The following is a 21825-nucleotide window of genomic DNA, read 5'->3' as shown; positions in this document are numbered from 1 at the left end:
ACACAACCTTCATCAACAACCATTTTATGTTTTCTCTCTTTCTCTTTTGTCTTTTGCATTTGAATCATTTTCATTTTTATTTATTTTCTATAATTCAATCCTCCCATGGATGAAGAGTATGATGTAATTGTCTTGGGCACTGGGCTCAAAGAATGCATCCTTAGTGGCCTTCTCTCTGTTGATGGCCTCAAAGTAATAATTCCTCTATTTCTCTCACCTTCTTTATATTGCATATTTGATTTTCCTTTTGTTTCTTTCTTGTACATTTTTTATTTATTTTAAAGTTAGGTTGGGTAAGTTTGGTGCAACAATAAGTTTGATAATGGATGATCACGAGCTTATTGATTCAAATCTTAGAAATAGTCTATCAACTTGCATGGTTAAAATTGCATACAAATCTCTCCCGAAATCCCACTAAGTGGGAGCCACCATACCTTTTTAAAGTTAGATTTCATGTTCAAATTGATGATATACAAGAAAATAACAATGTAGAATAGAAACTATTTTTCATGAAATATAATTTTATGGCTCATATTACTCAAATTTGCTCACATGATAAAGAGAAAGGGAAATGATAAGATTGTATATTTGTGTTCCAATAGTGATTTGATTGTGTTTGAAGAAAGATTATTAATATACAATGTATGATCCTACTGTTAGTATATGAAGCAATAGTGATTTATGATTTATGATCCCTTAAATCACTGCATCTTTTGCATTGAAAACATACTCATAGTGTTGGTTCTTCCTCTTGCTTTTATTCCTATCAACTTGAATCAGGTGCTGCACATGGACAGAAATGACTATTATGGTGGAGCATCTTCATCTCTTAATCTTACACAGGTTGTAATATAAGCATATAAAATATCTCATTCTAATATCGTGTTTGGTTTTCTTTTTTCACGTTAAACTCATTTTTTTATACAGCTGTGGAAGCGATTTAAGGGAGAAGATAAGCCACCAGAGAACTTAGGCTCAAGCAGGGAGTTCAATGTTGATATGATACCTAAGGTACCTACTCTCCTGTTTATATTGTTACCTTCATTTATAGTTGAAGTGTTGAGGCATTTATTTATCATGTGTCTCTCTACAATCTTTATTGTGAAAAACCATTGCAGTTTACTTTAGTTTCTATTCTACATGCCTTTTTATTTATTTTGACAAGACAATTTTTATTAATGAGGATATTTCAAACTCTTAAGCTCTATTTGCGAGTTGAGTTTTGGAGGGGAATGAAGCGAAATAGAAATCTTCAGCGCTGTGAAATACACTTGTGAGATGCCCTGTAGCTACACTTGTGAGATGTCCTGCAGCTACACTTGGGAGATGTCCTGCAGCTACACTTGGGAGATGCCCTACAGCTTTCCTTTTTTTCATTTTTCACTCTCCAAAACTCAAACTCACAAATATACCCTTACTAGAGAGGCATCAAGTGGATTGTAATATCTGCTTATATGTGTCCACTGTTATTCATTTATGACAAAAACCAACTTTTTCATCTGTTTTATGGTAGTTTATGATGGCCAATGGAGGTTTGGTCCGTGTTCTAATCCACACAGATGTTACAAAGTATTTAAACTTCAAGGCTGTAGATGGAAGTTTTGTGTATAATAAGGGAAAGGTATATATGTTATATATTCACCATATTCTTCACAGTTGACACTTTTGTTATAACAGATGTTGAATCTTAAGGAAGTTCTTGCAATGTTCACCATATGGAAGTTCTTGCATGTTGAGAAAAACCTTGTAACATAATTCTAATTTTTTTTAAAGATTTACAAAGTTCCAGCAACAGATGTTGAAGCGCTGAAATCACCTTTAATGGGACTATTTGAGAAGCGTCGTGCTCGAAAGTTCTTCATTTATGTCCAAGATTATGAAGCAAGTGATCCCAAATCTCAAGAAGGACTAGATTTGAACCAAGTTACAGCAAGGCAACTGATATCGTATGATAATATATCTTATTTGCATGATTTTGCTTTAAATCTGACATGACTTGTTTTTTTATTTAAGAAGAAGCATTTTCTTCCTTAATATGAACTATATAGGACAAACTAAGGTGAAACCTTATTAAGATAAATGACTTACAATATTGTGATTATTTCATTAAGTGTATGTCATTATTTTAGAGTTTGCAGCATGTTGTTACTCTAGTGAACTATTGTTCTTGTAGTAAGGTGCATATAATACTTTGATTCAATCTACTTTGCTCAATTTTTAATGGCTGCTTCAAATGTAGGAAATATGGGTTGGAAGATGATACAATTGACTTTATTGGGCACGCCTTGGCACTTCATCTGGATGATAATTACTTGGATGAGCCTGCCAAGGAATTTGTAGAGAAAATGAAGGTACTAATTTACAAATGCATGAAAAGAATAGAATTGCATAGCTATTGAGATGTAAATTGCAAAATTATATCACCATGATACCTTAGGCTACTTATGTTTCTCTTTCATAGGAATTTGTGTTCAACCTTCAGTTGATTTTGCATGCATATATAATCACTAGGTAAACCTTCCAAACATGAAACATGTATGTAACATGTATGTTTTGTACAGCTTTATGCAGAATCTCTAGCACGTTTCCAAGGAGGTTCACCTTACATATATCCACTATATGGACTAGGAGAGTTGCCTCAGGTTCTCCATATCCCTCTTCCTTCTTAAACTTGGTATGTTTCCGGAACTAACTTTTATTCCTTCGATGGCTCGAAGGCGTTTGCGCGATTGAGTGCAGTGTATGGTGGAACTTACATGCTCAACAAGCCAGAATGCAAGGTAAGTTCATAACCATACTTTTATATTCTGGAAAATTATATACTACAACTTGTGGAAGGAAAGGTTGAATTTATCAAGAGAATTAAATTGAATTTGGAGCCATCTTAATGAACATTATTCTTCCCTTCCTAGCTACTCTGTCTTGATTTCATTCTTCACATTTTATCTTGTGGTACATAGGTAGAGTTTGATGGTGATGGAAAAGCCATTGGTGTGACCTCTGAAGGAGAAACAGCCAAATGCAAGAAAGTTGTGTGTGATCCATCATATCTTCCTGACAAGGTATCTTCTGTCAGATTTCTAAGGGTGCATACAGGGACAGATCCAAAGTGGGACTTTTACATATTTTTGACAATTGTTTTATATGTGTGTGTAATATTTTATAACAGTTAAGGAAACATAAGTGTGAAGTCAATGTTGGAAAAGTAAAAATGTTAGTCTTATTATGTTAAATACATCATTTCCCACTGTGGACTTGGCATTTTTTGGTTCCTTTACCATTTCCCTTGGCAATGTTTAGCAAAACTAAAAACAAAAGCTACACTTCTCAGTATGATAGGGAGCTACATTCTTCGAAGTATTTTATTTTGCTGTGGGAAATTTTAGTCTAAACATGTGATCTTCAAATGGCACTAATTAATTGATCTAACAGGTTAGAAAGGTGGGAAAAGTTGCACGTGCAATATGTATTATGAGCCATCCTATTCCAGACACTAATGATTCTCACTCAGCACAAGTCATTCTGCCACAGAAGCAACTTGGTCGTAAATCTGATATGTAAGTTTGCTTTAATCAACTACAGTGGTATAATATTCATGTACTTCAGGAAAGAACATTGAAATCCTAGTAGGACCATACTCTACATGCATGGCTATTGAACTTTGTAATACCATAAAGTTAGTATTTGTAACTGAAAACTAATGTTACTTAATATGGCAAATAGGTTGTAATTGCAATATAGTGATTCAAAATGGCAAACTAATGTTTCATTCCATTGTCACCTATAAATGTTAATAGTGAAGAACTACTGATAAACCATACAATATAGTGATTTAAATGGCAAGCTATAAATTAAATAAGAGTGAAAGAGTGGATTTTGATAGTGATTACTTTTACTTCTAACTTCATAGGTTTTGTTCCTGATTCACCTTGTCACTGCAGGTATCTTTTCTGCTGCTCTTATGCTCACAATGTTGCACCCAAAGGAAAATATATTGCTTTTGTTACATCAGAAGCAGAAACTGACCAACCTGAGTCAGAATTGAAGCCTGGTATTGACCTTCTTGGCCCTGTTGATGAGATATTCTATGACATGTATGACAGATTGGAACCCACCAATGATCATCAAGTTGATGGTTGTTTCATCTCTAAAGTAAGTACTTAGTAGAATCTCTCAGATTTATTCTAGCACTTTTTTCCTAACCACTGTGACAGGACATAGAGAATCAAATATCCTTATGGTCTAAGTGAAGTAATTAATTTATCATGTTATGGAATTTTCACAATTGGAACCAATAATATTGACTGCTATTTTAAGTTATTTATGGAATGATTTTGTCTTTGGTTTCCTTCATGATAGATATGATATGATTGATATCTTCAGCCTATATAATGTGTTCTCTTTCCTTATTCTTTTTTATCTTGGAATATCAGTTGTACTAAAATGTAATTAAATCCTTACAGAGCTATGATGCTACCACACACTTTGAAACCACAGTAACAGATGTGATTGAAATGTACAGTAAGATCACAGGAAAGGTAATAATATCATAATATACTATTGAAATTTCATTTTCCATCTCAATTTCATTTTATTGGTTAATGGTATCTTTTATTTAGAAAAAAGCATACATGCAATTCATTGTCTATCACAGAATTACAAAACATAAATATATTTTAAGGATAGAATGCCCCCTGCATTTGGTAGATACAGCAAAGAAATAAGCATATCTCTTTTTTTCAAGCAAAATTTATACCAAAATTATTTCCTGAAAATATAGCATTTATATTTCTTCATTAGAGAATGTGATAATTTGATTTACCATCTGATAACATTATGCTCCAATAATCCAATTATAATTATTGTTCATTATTTCCTTTGGGCTCTTTGTATCAGGCTCTTGATCTTTCTGTGGACCTGAGTGCTGCAAGTGCTGCAACTGAAGGATAAGATTGCTTGAATCTATATTTACACAAGCCCAAGTAATAGAGAGAAAGCCTTTTTATTTTATTTTTTTAATTTCGGATGTTTGTATTTTAGATATTCTAATGGGAAGAGGGCAATTAAAAAATAAAAATCTTTGTAACTTTTGATCGATGGGCAATTTATGCCCCATATGTGATTGCATTCTTTAACTCAGGTAAGAATATTTTTAGTTAATGTGATTATTGTCTTAATTTTCTATTAATATTCTTGAGTTTATTCAAGTGTAAAGTCTCACCTTAGATATAAAACGATAAATAAAAGAGTTTATAAATAAAAAATGCACATAAAATTATTACCTTAAGGTTTTGGTTCAAAACATAGTGTTTTATTTATAACTATTCATTTTTCTCATACTCTAATAATAATGAAATTTCTCAGTTGGACACTCCTACGTATCCTACGTATAGGTCAGATCCAACAAATATTAACTGAAAATATGTGATTGTGATATAGTATCAATTATGTGATTTTGTGCTTTAAGTAAAAGTTTGCCTCACAAGAAAACTAGATATATATAAATGAAATTATGTAGAGCTATATCTTTTAAGCCATGTAATATGTGTGATTGTAGTTAGCTTATGCCAAGGGAAACTGTTATCTTAGGCCTTAGATGTTTGTTTTCTTTTCTGACTGTACCAGTAAAAATATATACTTATTCATTGAAAACAAAAACAAAAATTCATTTCTCTATGTATTCGTTTAAAATTGATAGTAAGAAGAGTCTAAGAGTTAACCCTTATTACCACAATAACTTTGCCATAAAAACTAAGTAATTTGTGAAAATGCCTTCTTAAAAAAAAATTAAGATTATATAGTGATATGATACATTGTCAAAGTTTAGTAATCTCAGCACTATGCAACAGAGCCACAAAGTTATTAAGCAATCTTCATATATCATTTATCACAAAGTTATTGGGTTCTGGGATGTTTGAAATATGTTATTATTGTATTAGTCCAACAATGTCTAGTATCAGAATAGAGAGTAGAATATCAATGTTATATATTGGACTCAGATCTCTTGTTGTAATGTGCACCAGATGTAAACACCAACTAGAAAACACCTCATGGGCAGGTGGGCCCATGAGTGTGCTATGGTTTATAATCTTTATTCTCTAATAATATTTTAGTAGCCGCTTAGCCCTCCTGGGGACGTAGGCACAATTGGCTGAACCCGTTAACAAATTCTCTTGTTTCTTCTCTTATATTTATTCTATGCCTTTATTTGATTGTTTGTGACCAACGTTGTGCAACGATCGCTTCCGCTGCACCAACATTATGCGATCTTCCTTTTAGTAGTTCTAGCTTACTGTTTTCATTGTGTGTGTAAAGGATTCTCAATATTGGAATCATCATTCATCCATTCAATGGAATGAATCTCAATATTCATAAACCTTTTCTCTCTAAAATTCCTCATTGAACTTGAAGCTCCATAACCAATTTGGTTGTTCCCTTCACTTTATTACAGAAACTAAAGAAAAGGTAATAATGGCATTATTAACTTACTATAACTACCATTGCTATTACAAGCTTGCCTTGACTTTTTCTGAATCTTAGCATAGTTTATCGAGTCAGGTCACTTCATACATCTGTTTTGATTTTCCTAAAGAACAATCTACCAGTAACTCAAATAATTGTTAAACAAGTTTCATTTTTTTTATTGTTTTTTGTTTTGTTTGAACATGTATATCACATAATTCATTAAGAAACGCATAAAACCCTTTTCTAATTATTTATATGCTTCTCAATATAAAGACAAACATAGATTTATTAAGATAATTCCTCTTTCAATCATGGACTCATGGTATGAGAATCTTTAGCATAATTGTTTTACATGAGACAGCTTAGTTTGCAGACAGTTCTCTAGCTATAAAACTATATCTCTTCATAATAGTCGGCTATGTAATTTATATACATTTTTGTTTAACGACACGGAACTCAATTTATGCGACGATTATATCTGATGTTAACCTGAAAATTATCGCTTATTTTATATGATATGATCATGACTATTAGTTTGTGTGTCATTTCCATCATTTTGTATCTGCTGTTGCACTGCCCCTAAGCATGCTGCAATTGAATAAAACAATAAAAGAGTCTATAAAACTAATAAGGCATGCATGCATGCACAGCATAACTTACTAGCATAATATATATAATGGTAGATCTTGAAATAAAGTTTAGAGGGGACGACAATATTTAATTATAATTTTATAATTAAAATTAATCAAGTAACAATAAAATATATATAATTATTTAAGAGTTTCAAAACAACATGTTAATTCTAAATAACATTTTAATAACTAAATATGTTAAAAAATTATAATACATATTCATTTAAAGTGTTGTTTTTTATTTAAACTCATTGATGACTGAAATAGATATAAAAAATTTCGTTATTTCATGTAAATTTATCATTAGTATATTTTGTAATACATTCTACTACTTGTTACATTTCTTATGATATAGCGGATTTGTAAAAAAAAAATATCATTTTTATTTTAATAAATTAAACAAGTTTAATATGTTAATAAAAATTGAAAAAACTAGGGCCACTGAGAAGCTCCGCCACTGTATATATATATTAATGAAGGATTGTTTCAGCTTATAAGCTTCGAGAGCCGTTTGAGTCACCTTCATCCAATTTTCAATGTATATACTAATTTAATTAATAATGTTGTATTTATTTCTTATAGCTAGGGAGCTAAATAATATTTGGTCTCACTCTGATAGTTAGTGTATTAATATTATACAAACAAATGAAAAACAATCAAACCAAATCGATCAATTGGATCACATTTTAAATTTATTTTATTAGATGAAACCAAATCGTGTATATGTTACATTTATATGTTTATTTACTACTATATTATATATACTAGTATGTATATGTACTTCGTGTCTGTCGGCGAATATTGTGTGATACTACATATTCAATTTTTATATATTTTATTTTTTTGAATTAAAATGTATTTGTTGTGTTCGGTGTACTTTATATTATATTTTTGTATGTTTATGATAATGTTTAATTTAAGGTGAGATATGTGGTTAATTAATGTATTGGTGGTAGTTGCTTAAGATTATATAGTTTTTTTGTAAAAATTAAATAATGTTAAGGGCAATATAGGAAATAAAAATTACACTATCAGGAAAATTATTTTAAGTTTTGGCTTTATATATAGTATAGATATTATACGTCAAAAACATTTATCTTAAATTAACATTTTTACAATCCTATTATATATATATATATTATTAATTGAAGTTTTATTTGTTACTTTCATTCTATAGATGACTTGATGTTAAAAAATAAAATAAAAAATCAACTGGCGAGTACTTTTTTGATTAAATCATATTAAAATTGATACTTTCGATTAAATAGAATGAAACTATAAATAATTTTCATCCAAATCAAAATACCAACACATGTACCAAAAGATAAACTTTCATCCTTATATTTGTAAGACTCCTTAAATTTTTAATTAAGATGATCAAAAAATTAAAAGTTCAATTTTTGTAAATGATACTTGTTAGAAAGAGTAATCATGAACTCAAAATAGATTAGTTTCTAATCCATAAGGTGAAAATCTTTGGTTGTATAAAAAAATGACATGTATCATTTATCTCTTTCTTGTACCAATTTACACATGTCAAGAAGATAAGACAAACATTTTTAGAAGTTTTATAACGGGTAAAATACAAATCTACTAAAAAGAAAACATCATAATCCTCATAGAATAATCTAAGCTCGCTTAACATTGTATACTTTGTACCAAAAAAACCTAGTCTAATTATAGAAGTTGGCACTTAAATTGAATAGAAAATAAAGTACAGGTCGTTGAATCCATAACTCGAAATAGTTTAGTCCCCATGTGGCATTAACTCTTTGCCACGTAAACAAAACTATGCTAATATCCATAGAGAGGATCACAAATCCTCATTTCTATCTCACCTTCGTATCCACGTAATTGGAAAAACTAATTTAATTAAATATAAAAATTGAAATAACAAAAATTAATATTTTATATTATTTTATGAAATTTGATTAGCTAGATATATATAGGTATGTTTTTTTTTACGACAGAAGATCTTTGTCCAATATAGAATGTTAAGAGATATATTCTCCTAAATCTAAATTATGTCCCAAATCATGCATTACATCAATGAAAACATAACATATTAATTAAAAAATTAGATATTTATCTTTTTGTTTTATTTTCATTTGTATGAAGTAGGATTTGGAACAACATATATTTATATATTTATTGATATAGAATACTTGTTTTTTTATTATATATATATTTATTGAATACAGGTATTAGATTTTGTCATGTCATGTGCAAATGTTCCCCAAGCATGGATGTGTTTTATTATATGTTATATAAGTGTCATGTTGCAGTTGCATAGCCGTATAAATGTCCCTCACTTTATTAACAAACCACGCAGTTGTTTTTGTCTTATATATTGACCAAAGTCCCCTACCCCCACTCTTTAACTCAATTCACGGGAGCTTCTAAACATGTATTTTTTAAACTTATTAAAGGCACTGGGGATTTTATAATTGCTTCTTTTCTTTATCATAAATGTGGACATTCTGGCTTAAGATCCAGGGATAACTCCAACCTTAAATTATTACTTCTTCATATTTATCTATTCATTTAACTTTTTTGTCCTTATTTATTTCTTCTTTTTAGAATTTCCATTAATTGTTCACTCTTATTTAATATCTTACTAACTCATATAAGTAGTAAGAAAAAATTAATGATCATAGATAGAAAATGATACATTTTGGGGGAAAATTCAATAAATAGAACATAAATCAATACTATTCTTATATTTCAGACGTGTTTTCTTTTTTTTTTTTTTGCAATGAGATGAATAAATAAAAATTGAGATATTAATTGCTTAGTTAATTACATACTTATATAATAATATTAGAGAAAGGAGATAGATACTTCACAATTCACATGACTTAAAGCTAACTCCACTTACAATATATCCACCAATTTGGTTTTTATATTGAATGGAATTACAATTTTAAAATGGTGTAGGTAATGTCACTTGGAGTACATGGATGGGCGAATTGAGTCATACCCACATTATGTGGGACAGTGCTTAAAATTAAATACTCTGAACATATTCATAGAAAAGGATTTCCAACTTGAAAATTAAGTCACATTGGGGGTAACCTTTTTATCCTTTTTGGATACTTCCAAAGTAATGGTTAAGAAAAGAAATAAAATATGATTTTAGAATTTTAATGGGGATTCTAATATGATAGGATCACGTCTCTTAATAATAACTAATTAAATATTGTGATTTACTATGTCATTGGTTAATTCTCCTTGATAAGCTCAACTTGGTGGGCCATAATCACGATTTGGGAAATCTTAGACGATAATATCGGCATCACTTCAATCAACAACAAAAGAAAGCATGATTAATGCCCTCCAAAAGTGATTTTTCTCAAATTGATAGTGGAAACCATTACGGCAAGTTCAAAAATACCCAAAAAAGGAGGAAATAAAGAAACATCTTTACTATTCAATAAGACAGTTGTATCTGTATTAATAAGACTTGTAAAGCATGATTGGACAAATCTCTACTATGCTGAAATATTTAGTAATGAAGAGTTGTTGTCTCATATCTTATCTCATAAGCTCGCAATAATACAAATATATCATATCAATTAAAAAAAATTATTATTATTTATTTGATTCATTATTATTAATACGATTAAATACAAGAGATATGATCTAGACAATAAATCTCTATTTATTTATATATAGAAGCCAATTTAGGAGTTAAGTGTAGATGTGGGGGCAAGTACTACAAAATCTGGGCATGTGGTCCCAATGTGGATGGGACCTACATGTGCTTGTTCAAACAGTGTGGAACCAATGAGATGTACCTTCCCATGTGTTATTACCCTTCATCAGTGGAGAAAACCTTGAGTTCATGTCTAACCATTTTCAAACTGTTCCTAGTTCCAAACCCACTTAGCTTCTCTATTTTCCATCTTCCTTCTTCTCTCATAAAGACATTCTTTTCTTTTTATATATACCCTTTTTCACTTTAGAATCTCAGGTTATGACAAACTGTTTTCAACCAATACATGCTATATATACCCAAAAATAAAATGCATATGTCCTAACCGTTTTTGTGTATACTTTACTGAAGACAGGAAGAAGGGTTCAACTTTTTGAGCAATTGCTGTTTTTTATAAAATTATAATAAATTTAATTTCTAAATGAATGATAGATACACTCACAATGCTATACTTACTCTATCATATATATTAAACTCTGTCCTAGTTAGGGAAATAAAATTATAATTTTACTCTGAAAATGATATATTTAGTATGGGATTTGGTTGAAGATCTCTAAGACAAAATTTCCCACATTACATTTTTTGAACTAATATCCTTAGATTATTGATTAACATAACACTTAAAGTATATTCTAGAAGCATATACAACAACAAAATTTCTCATAGGAAGCTAAAAAGGTAGTGTTATACTAAAAAATGACATGTTTAATATTTTGAGAAGTGTTAAACATCAATTTTCAAAATTAACTTCCTCAATTTATATTTTTTTTAAAGAATCCTTTAGAATTATTAACACGGCATATCTCTCAACTACCTTATCATGTTTGTGGGTGACTCAAAACCCTAAACTCCTAACTCTACCCTACCTACTCGACATGGCAATTTAATTGCGCTGGATCCAATGGAAGATAAGGTCATCATATTGAACACATATACTTTGTCAGAAAAAAAAATTATGTATCTAAGTCTTTAATCGATAAAATTTGACAAAATAATATAACAATATTAGTTTTTATTTTTATGAATATTTTATTTAATATTTAATTAAATGATATTTTATAATTAATCACTATACCAAAACCAAACATGAATGATAAGATATGATCTCAATTCCATCATATTAGGTGATGTATGAATCAGTTACAAATGGGAGTTTTGTAGTGCCAATGTTAGGAGAGCACATCTGTTGTGTATAATGTGTGTTACTTCTTCTACCATTATGATTGATTAAAAAAATATTTAAATTAAAATTTTAATAACTAATCATTTTTTTGATTAATCAGAAGTAGTGACACATGGAGTGATACATTGTTTTTGGGACAGTCAATATCTACCCCAATGTTATTGCACCACATGGCAAGAATAAGACTTGGAAATTAATCTGCATTGTCAATCATCCTTACCACAAAAACTAAAGAAGACTGAACTACTTGTACGTAGTAATAATTTTTTGATTAATACTAAAAATACCTTAAGCATATAACAGGAATTAAAAGATAGAGAGTTTCAGTTGGAAATCATATTTTTTAATCTTTTAATGTAACGAATAATACATTATATAAATTTAAACTTTAATAACAAGTAATCAACAAGTTGTTGAGTTCAAGAAATTGGAAAAGTAATTATTGAAATGGGTAACACAAATCTTGAAGTCACTATTTCTCTACTACTTTACATAGGATACCTTTTTAAGAAGCTATTTATATAAGAATAGTAAACACATGATGAAGCCAAAAATTGGTACCATTGTTTTGGCCAGCACTGGTCCCAACAAGCAACAGCTACATATATATCTCTACCTAAACTCCCTTTACTCTTTATGACTACACTCATTTATATGAGATTTGTCAATTCAGTGTACATGCTTTATTATATGAGTGAGTGTTCGACTTGACTCCTTGAGCTCCATAATGGGACTACTAGAAAGACCCAAAGAGCAAAATCATTGGATCCACACATGATAAAGCGAAAGGGTCGTTAGGTTTATCACTACATTAAACCCATTTTTTATCTATCTAAAATTATTAATGGAGACCATGTGGATCATACATATTCTTGCATTGATATTAATTAGAACATACATCATCATCATGCTAACAATTTTGATATTTTGTCATATCAGGATTTTAGTCACTGAGTTTCAAGTTATAACCATTAAAACTTTAGTCCAAATTATTAAAACTTATATATAATTAATTAGCATGATATCAGATAACTTTTAAAATAAAATAGTTCAAAGCCTAAAAATGTAGTGTGTCACAAGAAAACATAAATGGTGGTATAAATACACATATTTCCTAAAATAACAATATGTCTTCATACAAGTTTTTTTATTTATTAATAATTAAATGTGATGATTTAATGGCGTTACCTTTCATTTATACCCATGTCATGGTATATATCCTACAACTCTACAAGCATATAGCTAATTAATTAGTTGAATTTAGAATAACCACTTGGAGATTATGCAATGATGATTAATATCGGATCTAACGGTGGAAAAGGAATACAAACTTTTCCCTACAAAAGATGATCCGCAACATGGGGATTTACAAAGATATATTTTTCTTATACATAGGACAATTTGACTAATTAGAAGTGCTTTGAATAGATCACACTCATGAGAAAGTGAGGACAAGGTGGGGTCAGATTAGGAGTTGTGATGAAGACTTTAGCATTGAAGTGGGCCATTTTCCATTTTTCTAAGATAAAATATTACATAGCCATTATGATTACAATATATATTATGAGTAGCATTATGCTTTTTAAGTGGGAGATTGCTAACCCAAAAAAGCACTTGCTCTTAATCTCTCTCTCTTGTAGTTAGCAAGATTCGCAGAATCTCTCAAAGAAAGAAAGAAGTATACAAATATAGATTTCAACGTCAATCACGCAAACACTAAACAAAAGTATTCATCATCATAAACACGTAATGGTAGGGACCCAAAACATAAGGTTGTGTAAGAAACACACACCTGAACGTTATTATATTCAATTTTATATACTCAATGTCATAACACTAAAATGTCCTTTCATATATAGTATGGTTTTCTCTTTAAACTAAGCTCCTCATAGTCCTCCTGAACATCTTTTTATGTTGACTTTATTAGTTCAAAATTGGCATAATAGAAAACGGTGACATGTGTTAGGGAATTAACAAGGTTGGAGTAATGTGAAACATGCATATCTAGTTAAAAGAGATGTGTAGGGGTGAATATGATGTGAACACGTGGGCCATGAAGTAGTTATTAGTAGGACTGGCGGTGTTAGGTTTGTCTGTGTGCCCAAGTATCAATATATCTTCTGTCTCAAGATATGTATCATTCTATATATTTTTTTATTTATATTAGTCAGAAAATATAAAATTAAACTATATTTAATTCTTGATTTACTTTTCTGACCAATAAAAAATAATAAGTATATTATATAAATTTTGACAGTCACTCTTTATCATCTCATAGTTTGAGATCTTGGATGCTACAACCTCCATAGGAATTTTTTCGTTCATGTTCATGTATAGTTTGTTTATAAATTCAACATTCTCTTAAATTTCATCTTCAGATTAATTGATAATAGGATGAGTAATATTTAAATTGTGATTATAAAAAATAAGGTAATTGATGACTGACTTATTTTTCACCAATTTCCTTTCACTAAATTTTATTTGACACATAGAGAAAAATGAACTATTGTTATATAATATCTTTTTAAAAGTTTCACCATAAAATTAATTGACAATAACAAAAATATCTCAACGGATATTTAAATTATACTTACAAAAAAGAGATAGATACTTCCCAACAAGTATGTTAGTTGTTACTTTCTATATTTGCTTTTTTAATATTTTCTTGATTCATGTAACAAATGGACAAAAATTAATGCCCACGACCACAGATGATATATTAGAGGAAAAAACATAATAAATTACATGTAAAATGATATAACCATTACATTTCTTACTAAGAGTGTTTTTTACAATGAGGAATAAATAATTCTTATTTCCAAAACTTTTGATATTTAGTCTTCATAATATTTTATAAACTTAAGAAAAGTTATATGTACTTTTTTTCAAATCTAACCTAACTTATTTGAGCATTTTCTAACCTAGTTCAATAATCGTTATTAATTTATTTTCCAATTTTTTCCTTAAAATTTTACAAGATGTGAAATTGTGATGGAATACTGTCTCCATTTCTTAATGTACTACTTTATATTATGTTAGTAATTATTTTGTTAAAAATTTCTCTCCCAAATTTTTGAACAACTTATGATCAGAAATTAATTGTAAAAATATATGAAAAATTAAGAAGAATATTCTAGTCAAAATATTTTTATTGACTTCTTAATCTGTGTTCATAAACTTGTGCCCTACCCTCACTCGGCTTCCATTTTTATTTTTGTATTAAACCATCAGGTTTGTAGAAACCAGATATGCAAGGTAGCAAGGGTGTTTCCTAATTAATCCTGATTCGAGCTGAACATAGTATATGGGTAACAAAACCATTTTGGTAAACATAGTTGTATTATAAAAAAATTATACTTCAGATATTTGATTAAATTAAACTAGTTCATCTCATACAAATTGATCTATGCGCTCAATAGTATTGACTTCTAAGAATAAGGCAAGACAAAATTGATTTAAGGTGTGGTTGAGAATGTGTTTAGAAAGTTTGGAAGGTTGAAATTGTGTTCCATTTTTTAAGTATGTTTGATGTAGTTAGTTGTAAATTATTTGTAACTTTATTTGGCATCTAAATCTTAGTTGAAGAATAGATAAAGGTTTAAATTTTCATATAATAAAACTCAGTTATGTACTTTCAACTATTACATTATTAACAATAATTTTATTAAAATTAAAGGTATACAAATAATATATATTTCATCAAAATCATTTTTAAAAAGAGGTCGCATTTGTTGATATCCCAAAAACTATCTCAGTTCATATGTCATCACTTGTATTAATCAGAAAATTACTTAATTATTAAACTTTTAATTTAAATATATTTTTCAATCATATCAAGTAGTGTTTATCAAGTGATATATTTTTTGAGACTATGTTTCCTAGCAAAATGTAAATCACTTTAAGACAAATTTGTTTTTGCAAGTTCAATACAACATATACCCAATGAAAGAGATAGGTTAAGAAAACTAAAAATGTAAAAGATATTAATTTACTAAATAAACTAGTGACATAGTTGGGCATATAGGTATGTAATTGTCATTATTCTCAGAATTCTTTGTATGAGCTACACTACAGAAGTAGTTGGAGAGTTGTAGTCTGCAACAACCAAGGTGGGGAGAACAGAGACATGGGCATCCTGTTTCATAGGCTTTCGATTCCATCAACAAATTAAGTAGATTTAGGCTTTATTTGGTTGAGAGGAGAAAGCGAGAAAAGAGAAAGATATGATAAAGATTATAAAGAGAGGAAAAGAGATAATAAAGAGATAAGAAAGAGAGTAGATTTTCATATTTCTTCTCTATCTCCCTTGTTTGGTTGAGTATAAAGTAAGAGGAAAGAAAAATGTTATATTTGATGAAAAGACAAAAACACAATTAAACAAAAAGAAAGGAAAATATTAATAAATGAGAGTGTATAAGACCATAATTGTTATTTCATGTGTTAAATTTTTTCTATATATGGGGAGAAAGAATTTTATGTGGGTCCTACCTATTTTTACTCTCTCTATTATTATTTTTTGTTCTAAACCAAATAAGAGAAAATCCTACTTTCTTTGCAACTTCTCTCCCCTCAACTTCTTTCTTTTCCATTTCCCCACAACTAAATAAAGGCTTAATCTTTTATGGAAAAAATAAAAGAATGAATACCCATTTTGGTTTTTCATCAAAATGGCTATGTGTATCAAAGTAGCTTGACTCTTAGAGAACTGAAAATTCTAAATTATTCATAAAAATTTCAAATTGAGATCACATTACTTATTTTTAACCAATAAGATGTTAGTCTAATGGTATAAGGTTTTGTTAGATCTCTAGGATGACCAAAAAGTCAATGTTTGATTCCTATGAATGACATTCGTTAGGAGGGTTAATCATGAACCCCGAAATGGATTAGTTCTTTATCATAAGGTGAAAAATATTTTTGATAGTAATAAAAAAAATTATTTGATTTTGGATTAAATTGTCTAAAAAGAACCAATTTGAGCTTCATTTTAAATCTTTGAGGATCACTTTTACATAAACTAACCTGTACGCATGAAAAATTGATATTGATAGCCAAGTTGAGTTCTCATTCGAAAATTGGAGATTACTAACTTTGGTAGCCAAATTGAAAATTTGGAATGAAACATTATGTAACAGAAAATTAAAAAGGTGCTTGTGCATTATAGACAGGTCTATGTACATTCACATATAATAAATGAAGGGAAATAAACAATTTTTGTGGAGGTTTGAGTTGAGTTAGATCCTTGCGTTAGCAAAATGTTTCAAATAATATTGGCAAGCTACTAATTATGGCCATCTTAATTATGCTAAGTTCAAAGCCATCGAAAGGGTAGATCAAGCAAGACCCACAAAAATATCCATGTTCACTTTTCTAACCTAATTGCATTAAGAGAGGATCACTTTCTAGTTGTTGGTTGCACATTCAAAAAGGCATAATCATAATAAAGTAATGGATGGGTCCAATAAGCTATTAAATTTTGGATAGTTTAATTAGCTACTCCGCTGATTTAATGGCTTAATTTGATGCTGCTACTATACATATAGTCCAACAAACTAAGTTAATTATATTGGTTGAGACTTTAATAGTTGCCTTTTAAATTATCAACTTGCATAATACAAAATCATAATTTATGTGTAGTGGCTTGTACGTAATTTAGGAAGAACCATGAGAAGCAGGGAAAAAAGAATAATGAGATATGGCTCTGATCCAAATCAAATCATTTTATATAGGACTTTTAAGTTTCAATCCTTCCCATGCTCCCATCACATGCATCACATTCTTCATCCTCGTCTTCATCTCATTACAATAATAACAACAAACAATAATAATAATAATAACAATCCTTATAAGAGATCTATTGTTCTGATTCCAATTTTCCCTCATTTTTTGAATAATAAAACTTAGTGCTTTGAATTTCTTTTTCTTCTTTTGTTGTTTATTGAAGTGCTTCGAATTTCTTTAATCCTGAACTGTTCATTGTTCATTTATTTAATACTGAACTGTTCATTGTTCATTTCTTTAATCCTAAACTATTCATTGGTCAAATAATTTCTTTAGTTCATATGTGGATGATAGAAGCTCATAATGAAAAAAACTTTAATGCGGGTAATGCATAGATATTAAGATACTTAAGAAAGACAGCTAACCATAAGAAAATAATTGTTTTATACTTTGATATTGAGTTTCCCCAATAAATTTTTATCATTTTTTATAAAATATTTTCTTTATTTCATGTTGTTTGATGCTTTAATTTTTTTCTTCCATTTTTACTTTTTTGATATTTTGAAAATTCAATACACATTTATACTTTATTTTCTGATTATGCGCTTATTTATTATTCCTATTTTTAAGTTACCCTCAATTTCTCCATTTCTTATTTAATTTAGTTTCTAATATATATTAAATGAGATTATGTTAGTCAAAATGAACCAATTTTTATATAACTTAGTGATTTCTTAAATTTTATCAAATCTTAGATATCATAATATATATCAATGATATACTACATTAGTCTAGTGATGAAAAACTTCACTATATCTCAAATATTGTAATAGGTTAAAAGTCAAAATTTTGACTGTTATAAAGGTAATTTTTTTAGTGGAATAATCATGTATTCTAAAAAAGATTAGTTCTTTTCTCGTAAAAGGGATAACATTGTTTATAAAAATGAGAAGTTATATCTTCTACTAAATTCTCCTACAAATTATATTCCTTGTAAAAAGAGTACACATGTTATTTTTAAACCAAACATTAATAAATAAAGTATTACCATGTAATTACATATGTTAATCTTTTGTGGGTAGGAGAATTATTAGAATGATATATTATCTTCCAAAAAAATATATGAAAGAGAATATTTTTTTTTTTATCATGTCTCATCTAGAAAACAAACAGAGATTTCATATCTCCAATGAGAGCTCATTCTATGTGCTAAACCAATCAAAATATTAGTTTTTGTATTTAATTTTTTTTATTCATAACGATATATATAATAATACAGGGAACACATCATTCATTTCCTTTGAAAACCCCATAATTATTATTTATTGTGTGAAATCCAATGTATAAATAGAGCCCAAAGATACATGCAAGACCACCTTGATAACAACAGCTCCCCACCATTTCCCCACAGACTCATCTCCTTGTCTCATACTTCCACTACCCCTTTCTTCATCATCAACAACAAACCCACACTCCCATGGAGGACCAACTCCATCACCATACAAACACAACCAACCCTTCTTCCACCACGCGCTTAAAGCTCTTCGGCTTCAACGTCCACCAACACACCAACGACCAACTGGATGAAACATCAGACTCAACCCCCAAACCCACCTCCCCCGACTCCACCGGCGGCATAGAAGGTGACACCGCCGGCATATCCACCTCCTCCGGCGACCGCAAATACGAGTGCCAGTACTGCTGCCGAGAATTCGCAAACTCTCAAGCACTGGGAGGACACCAAAACGCGCACAAGAAAGAGCGCCAACAACTCAAACGCGCTCAATTACAAGCCACTCGAAACGCTGCTGTTTCATTCGCTCGCAACCCGATCATCTCCGCCTTTGCTCCACCGCCTCATCTCCTCGCTCCGCCGGGTTCCATGATGGTGCCTGCGGGTACACCGTCATGGGTATATATGCAACCACGTGCAGCTCCTCCTCCTTTCCATGTGTCAGTTTCACACGGTTGCGTGTTCCCAAACAGTAACAACGGTGTAAGCAGTAATAGTAACTGTAACGGTGGTAACTATAGCATTGTAACGGGTGCTAGATCCACAGGTACAGGGGTATTACGGTACGGTGGAGGAGTAGAGGATTCCTCTTCCACATTTTCAACGATGGGCTCGCAAGTACAAGGTAGGGCCCACTTTAGCAGAATTGATGGGCTTTCTAAAGGGGAAGTGGGGCCCAGTTTCGATGATGGGTTTGGATTGGACTTGCACCTTAGTTTAGCACCACCGTGAAGTTACTATGTATTTAGGTTCAACCTCAGTGCTTCTAGCCATTTCAGTTTTCATGTCTTGGACATTTTTTTACATTATTTTGTTTATTATTATTATTATTTCTCAAACAACTGATTTCACTTTGTACATGTTGCACTTATTTACTCATTAACTTTGATAATCCTTCTCCATGTATGCGTTCAAGCATTTTAATTATGAAGCTAGTTACTCGTAATTGGCTTTTCAACTTATTAATTTTGACAATCTTTTACATATATTTTTTATTTGACTAAGGTATAGGACAAAAATTGTTTTGTGCGTTAATATATGTAGATGGTGAAGATTGAAGAATATTTTGAAGTGGAGGTGACTCATTGTGACATGTATTGGATTTTGTTTTATTATGATTTTTCTATCATCTAGTTCTTTTCCCACTGTATGGTAGGCAACAATGCTTAGACAGGTAGGGCATGTAAATTGTAAAGTACAATTAATATGAAAATATCATACCATTTGTTGCATTTTATAAAGTAAACAAAATTTTAATTTGCATGCGAAAGCGCCGTAGTTATTTGAAAGTATGGTCTACTAGGTGTGAAAATGGAAGATAAATAAAAGCATCCCAAAGTATGGTAAATACTTTATGCCTTAACATTGTATTATGCATCTCTTAGGACATTTTTTGTTGTTGAAAAGTAGGACATTTTTCTTTTACTTTCGTTGTTGTCTTTCTTCGCCTTCAGTGATCAACACTTAAAAAAAGTAAACCGGGTAGCAAGACTAATAATAAATTTTGTGCAACGAATTCAATGACATTGGTATAATTATGTTAGACTGGCATTGCTTTCACCTCTGATTAGTGTACCCAAAACTTCGAAATAGTTATTTCTCCGATCCATTTATAGTTTTGAATACTTTGTGATGAATTAATAAAGTTAACTAATATAGTTAATATTATTACATTTGTCAACAGTTAGATATATTTTTACCAAATTCAGAAACACATTCTCTTTTCAAATAATGTAATCGAAATTTTGAAAATATCATACAAAATACCAAAAATAAAATTTCAAATGGATTCTATAAAAAAAGATCGATGATATTAGTTATTAGATGGTTGAAGGATATACTATGAACAAATTATATTATGTATATATATTCATTTTTTCTCAAAGAAATATAATTAAAATGGTACTCCAACCCTTATTAAAAAACGAATTTTACCCAATATTATTGGTTTGAATCATATAAGCTTAATATAACATCTAACAAGAGAGAAATTAGCATATTCAACTGTAGCTAGATGCAAGAACATGAATGCAACATGTATAAATAAGATATATATATATATATATATATATATTGACAGTGTAAGAGACTTTTATACGATCATTGTATTATTATTAATTCTTAAAATAAAAATAATACAAATGAGTGATGAATGATACACTAATTATGTATAAATCTTTATACAATCGGTGCATATATATTACACTTTATAAATAAATTTGTAGTCCTTGGGAAGATTACATGATGCTGTAAGAAAATTATTTAGTTTCTATGTACTCACAAACCAAAATAGTTGTAAACCAATTCCGATATATAATTCAATCACGATTTAATTAAAAAAATTAAACTAATAAAACCAACAATAGTTAATAAAATGTTAGTTTAGTTGATAAAGATTCAGAACATATCTTACAAGAATTAGGTTTAAGTTGTATTGTCATTCTACTCTGAAAATATCGTTGATGAGTAATTTATAAATATCTCTTCATAATATTCATAGCTTGTAGATTGTGTTGGAAGTAACTAAGAAAATGTAGCTTTTCTGCACACCTTTACCTCGTCAAATTAACAAAATATTAGGTGTGAATTTGGACCT

General features: G+C 29.7%; 2 protein-coding genes across 2 annotated transcripts; both read left to right on the top strand.

Moving 5' to 3' along the window:
* On the top strand, positions 22-5160 carry LOC109332329 (guanosine nucleotide diphosphate dissociation inhibitor At5g09550). The gene is made up of 13 exons (XM_019567275.1): positions 22-192; positions 781-843; positions 928-1011; positions 1514-1621; positions 1774-1946; positions 2240-2351; positions 2562-2642; positions 2718-2780; positions 2961-3062; positions 3433-3557; positions 3942-4152; positions 4464-4538; positions 4897-5160. Exons 1-13 carry the CDS (start codon positions 106-108, stop codon positions 4948-4950), a joined length of 1338 nt encoding a protein of 445 aa, XP_019422820.1. The 5' UTR covers positions 22-105; the 3' UTR covers positions 4951-5160.
* On the top strand, positions 19080-20104 carry LOC109332402 (zinc finger protein 6-like). The gene has a single exon (XM_019567375.1). It carries the CDS (start codon positions 19194-19196, stop codon positions 19959-19961), a length of 768 nt encoding a protein of 255 aa, XP_019422920.1. The 5' UTR covers positions 19080-19193; the 3' UTR covers positions 19962-20104.

Source organism: Lupinus angustifolius, chromosome LG18 (genome assembly GCF_001865875.1).
Source record: "Lupinus angustifolius cultivar Tanjil chromosome LG18, LupAngTanjil_v1.0, whole genome shotgun sequence".
Classification (NCBI taxonomy): domain Eukaryota; kingdom Viridiplantae; phylum Streptophyta; class Magnoliopsida; order Fabales; family Fabaceae; genus Lupinus; species Lupinus angustifolius.
This window is presented reverse-complemented; position numbering and strand designations above follow the sequence as displayed.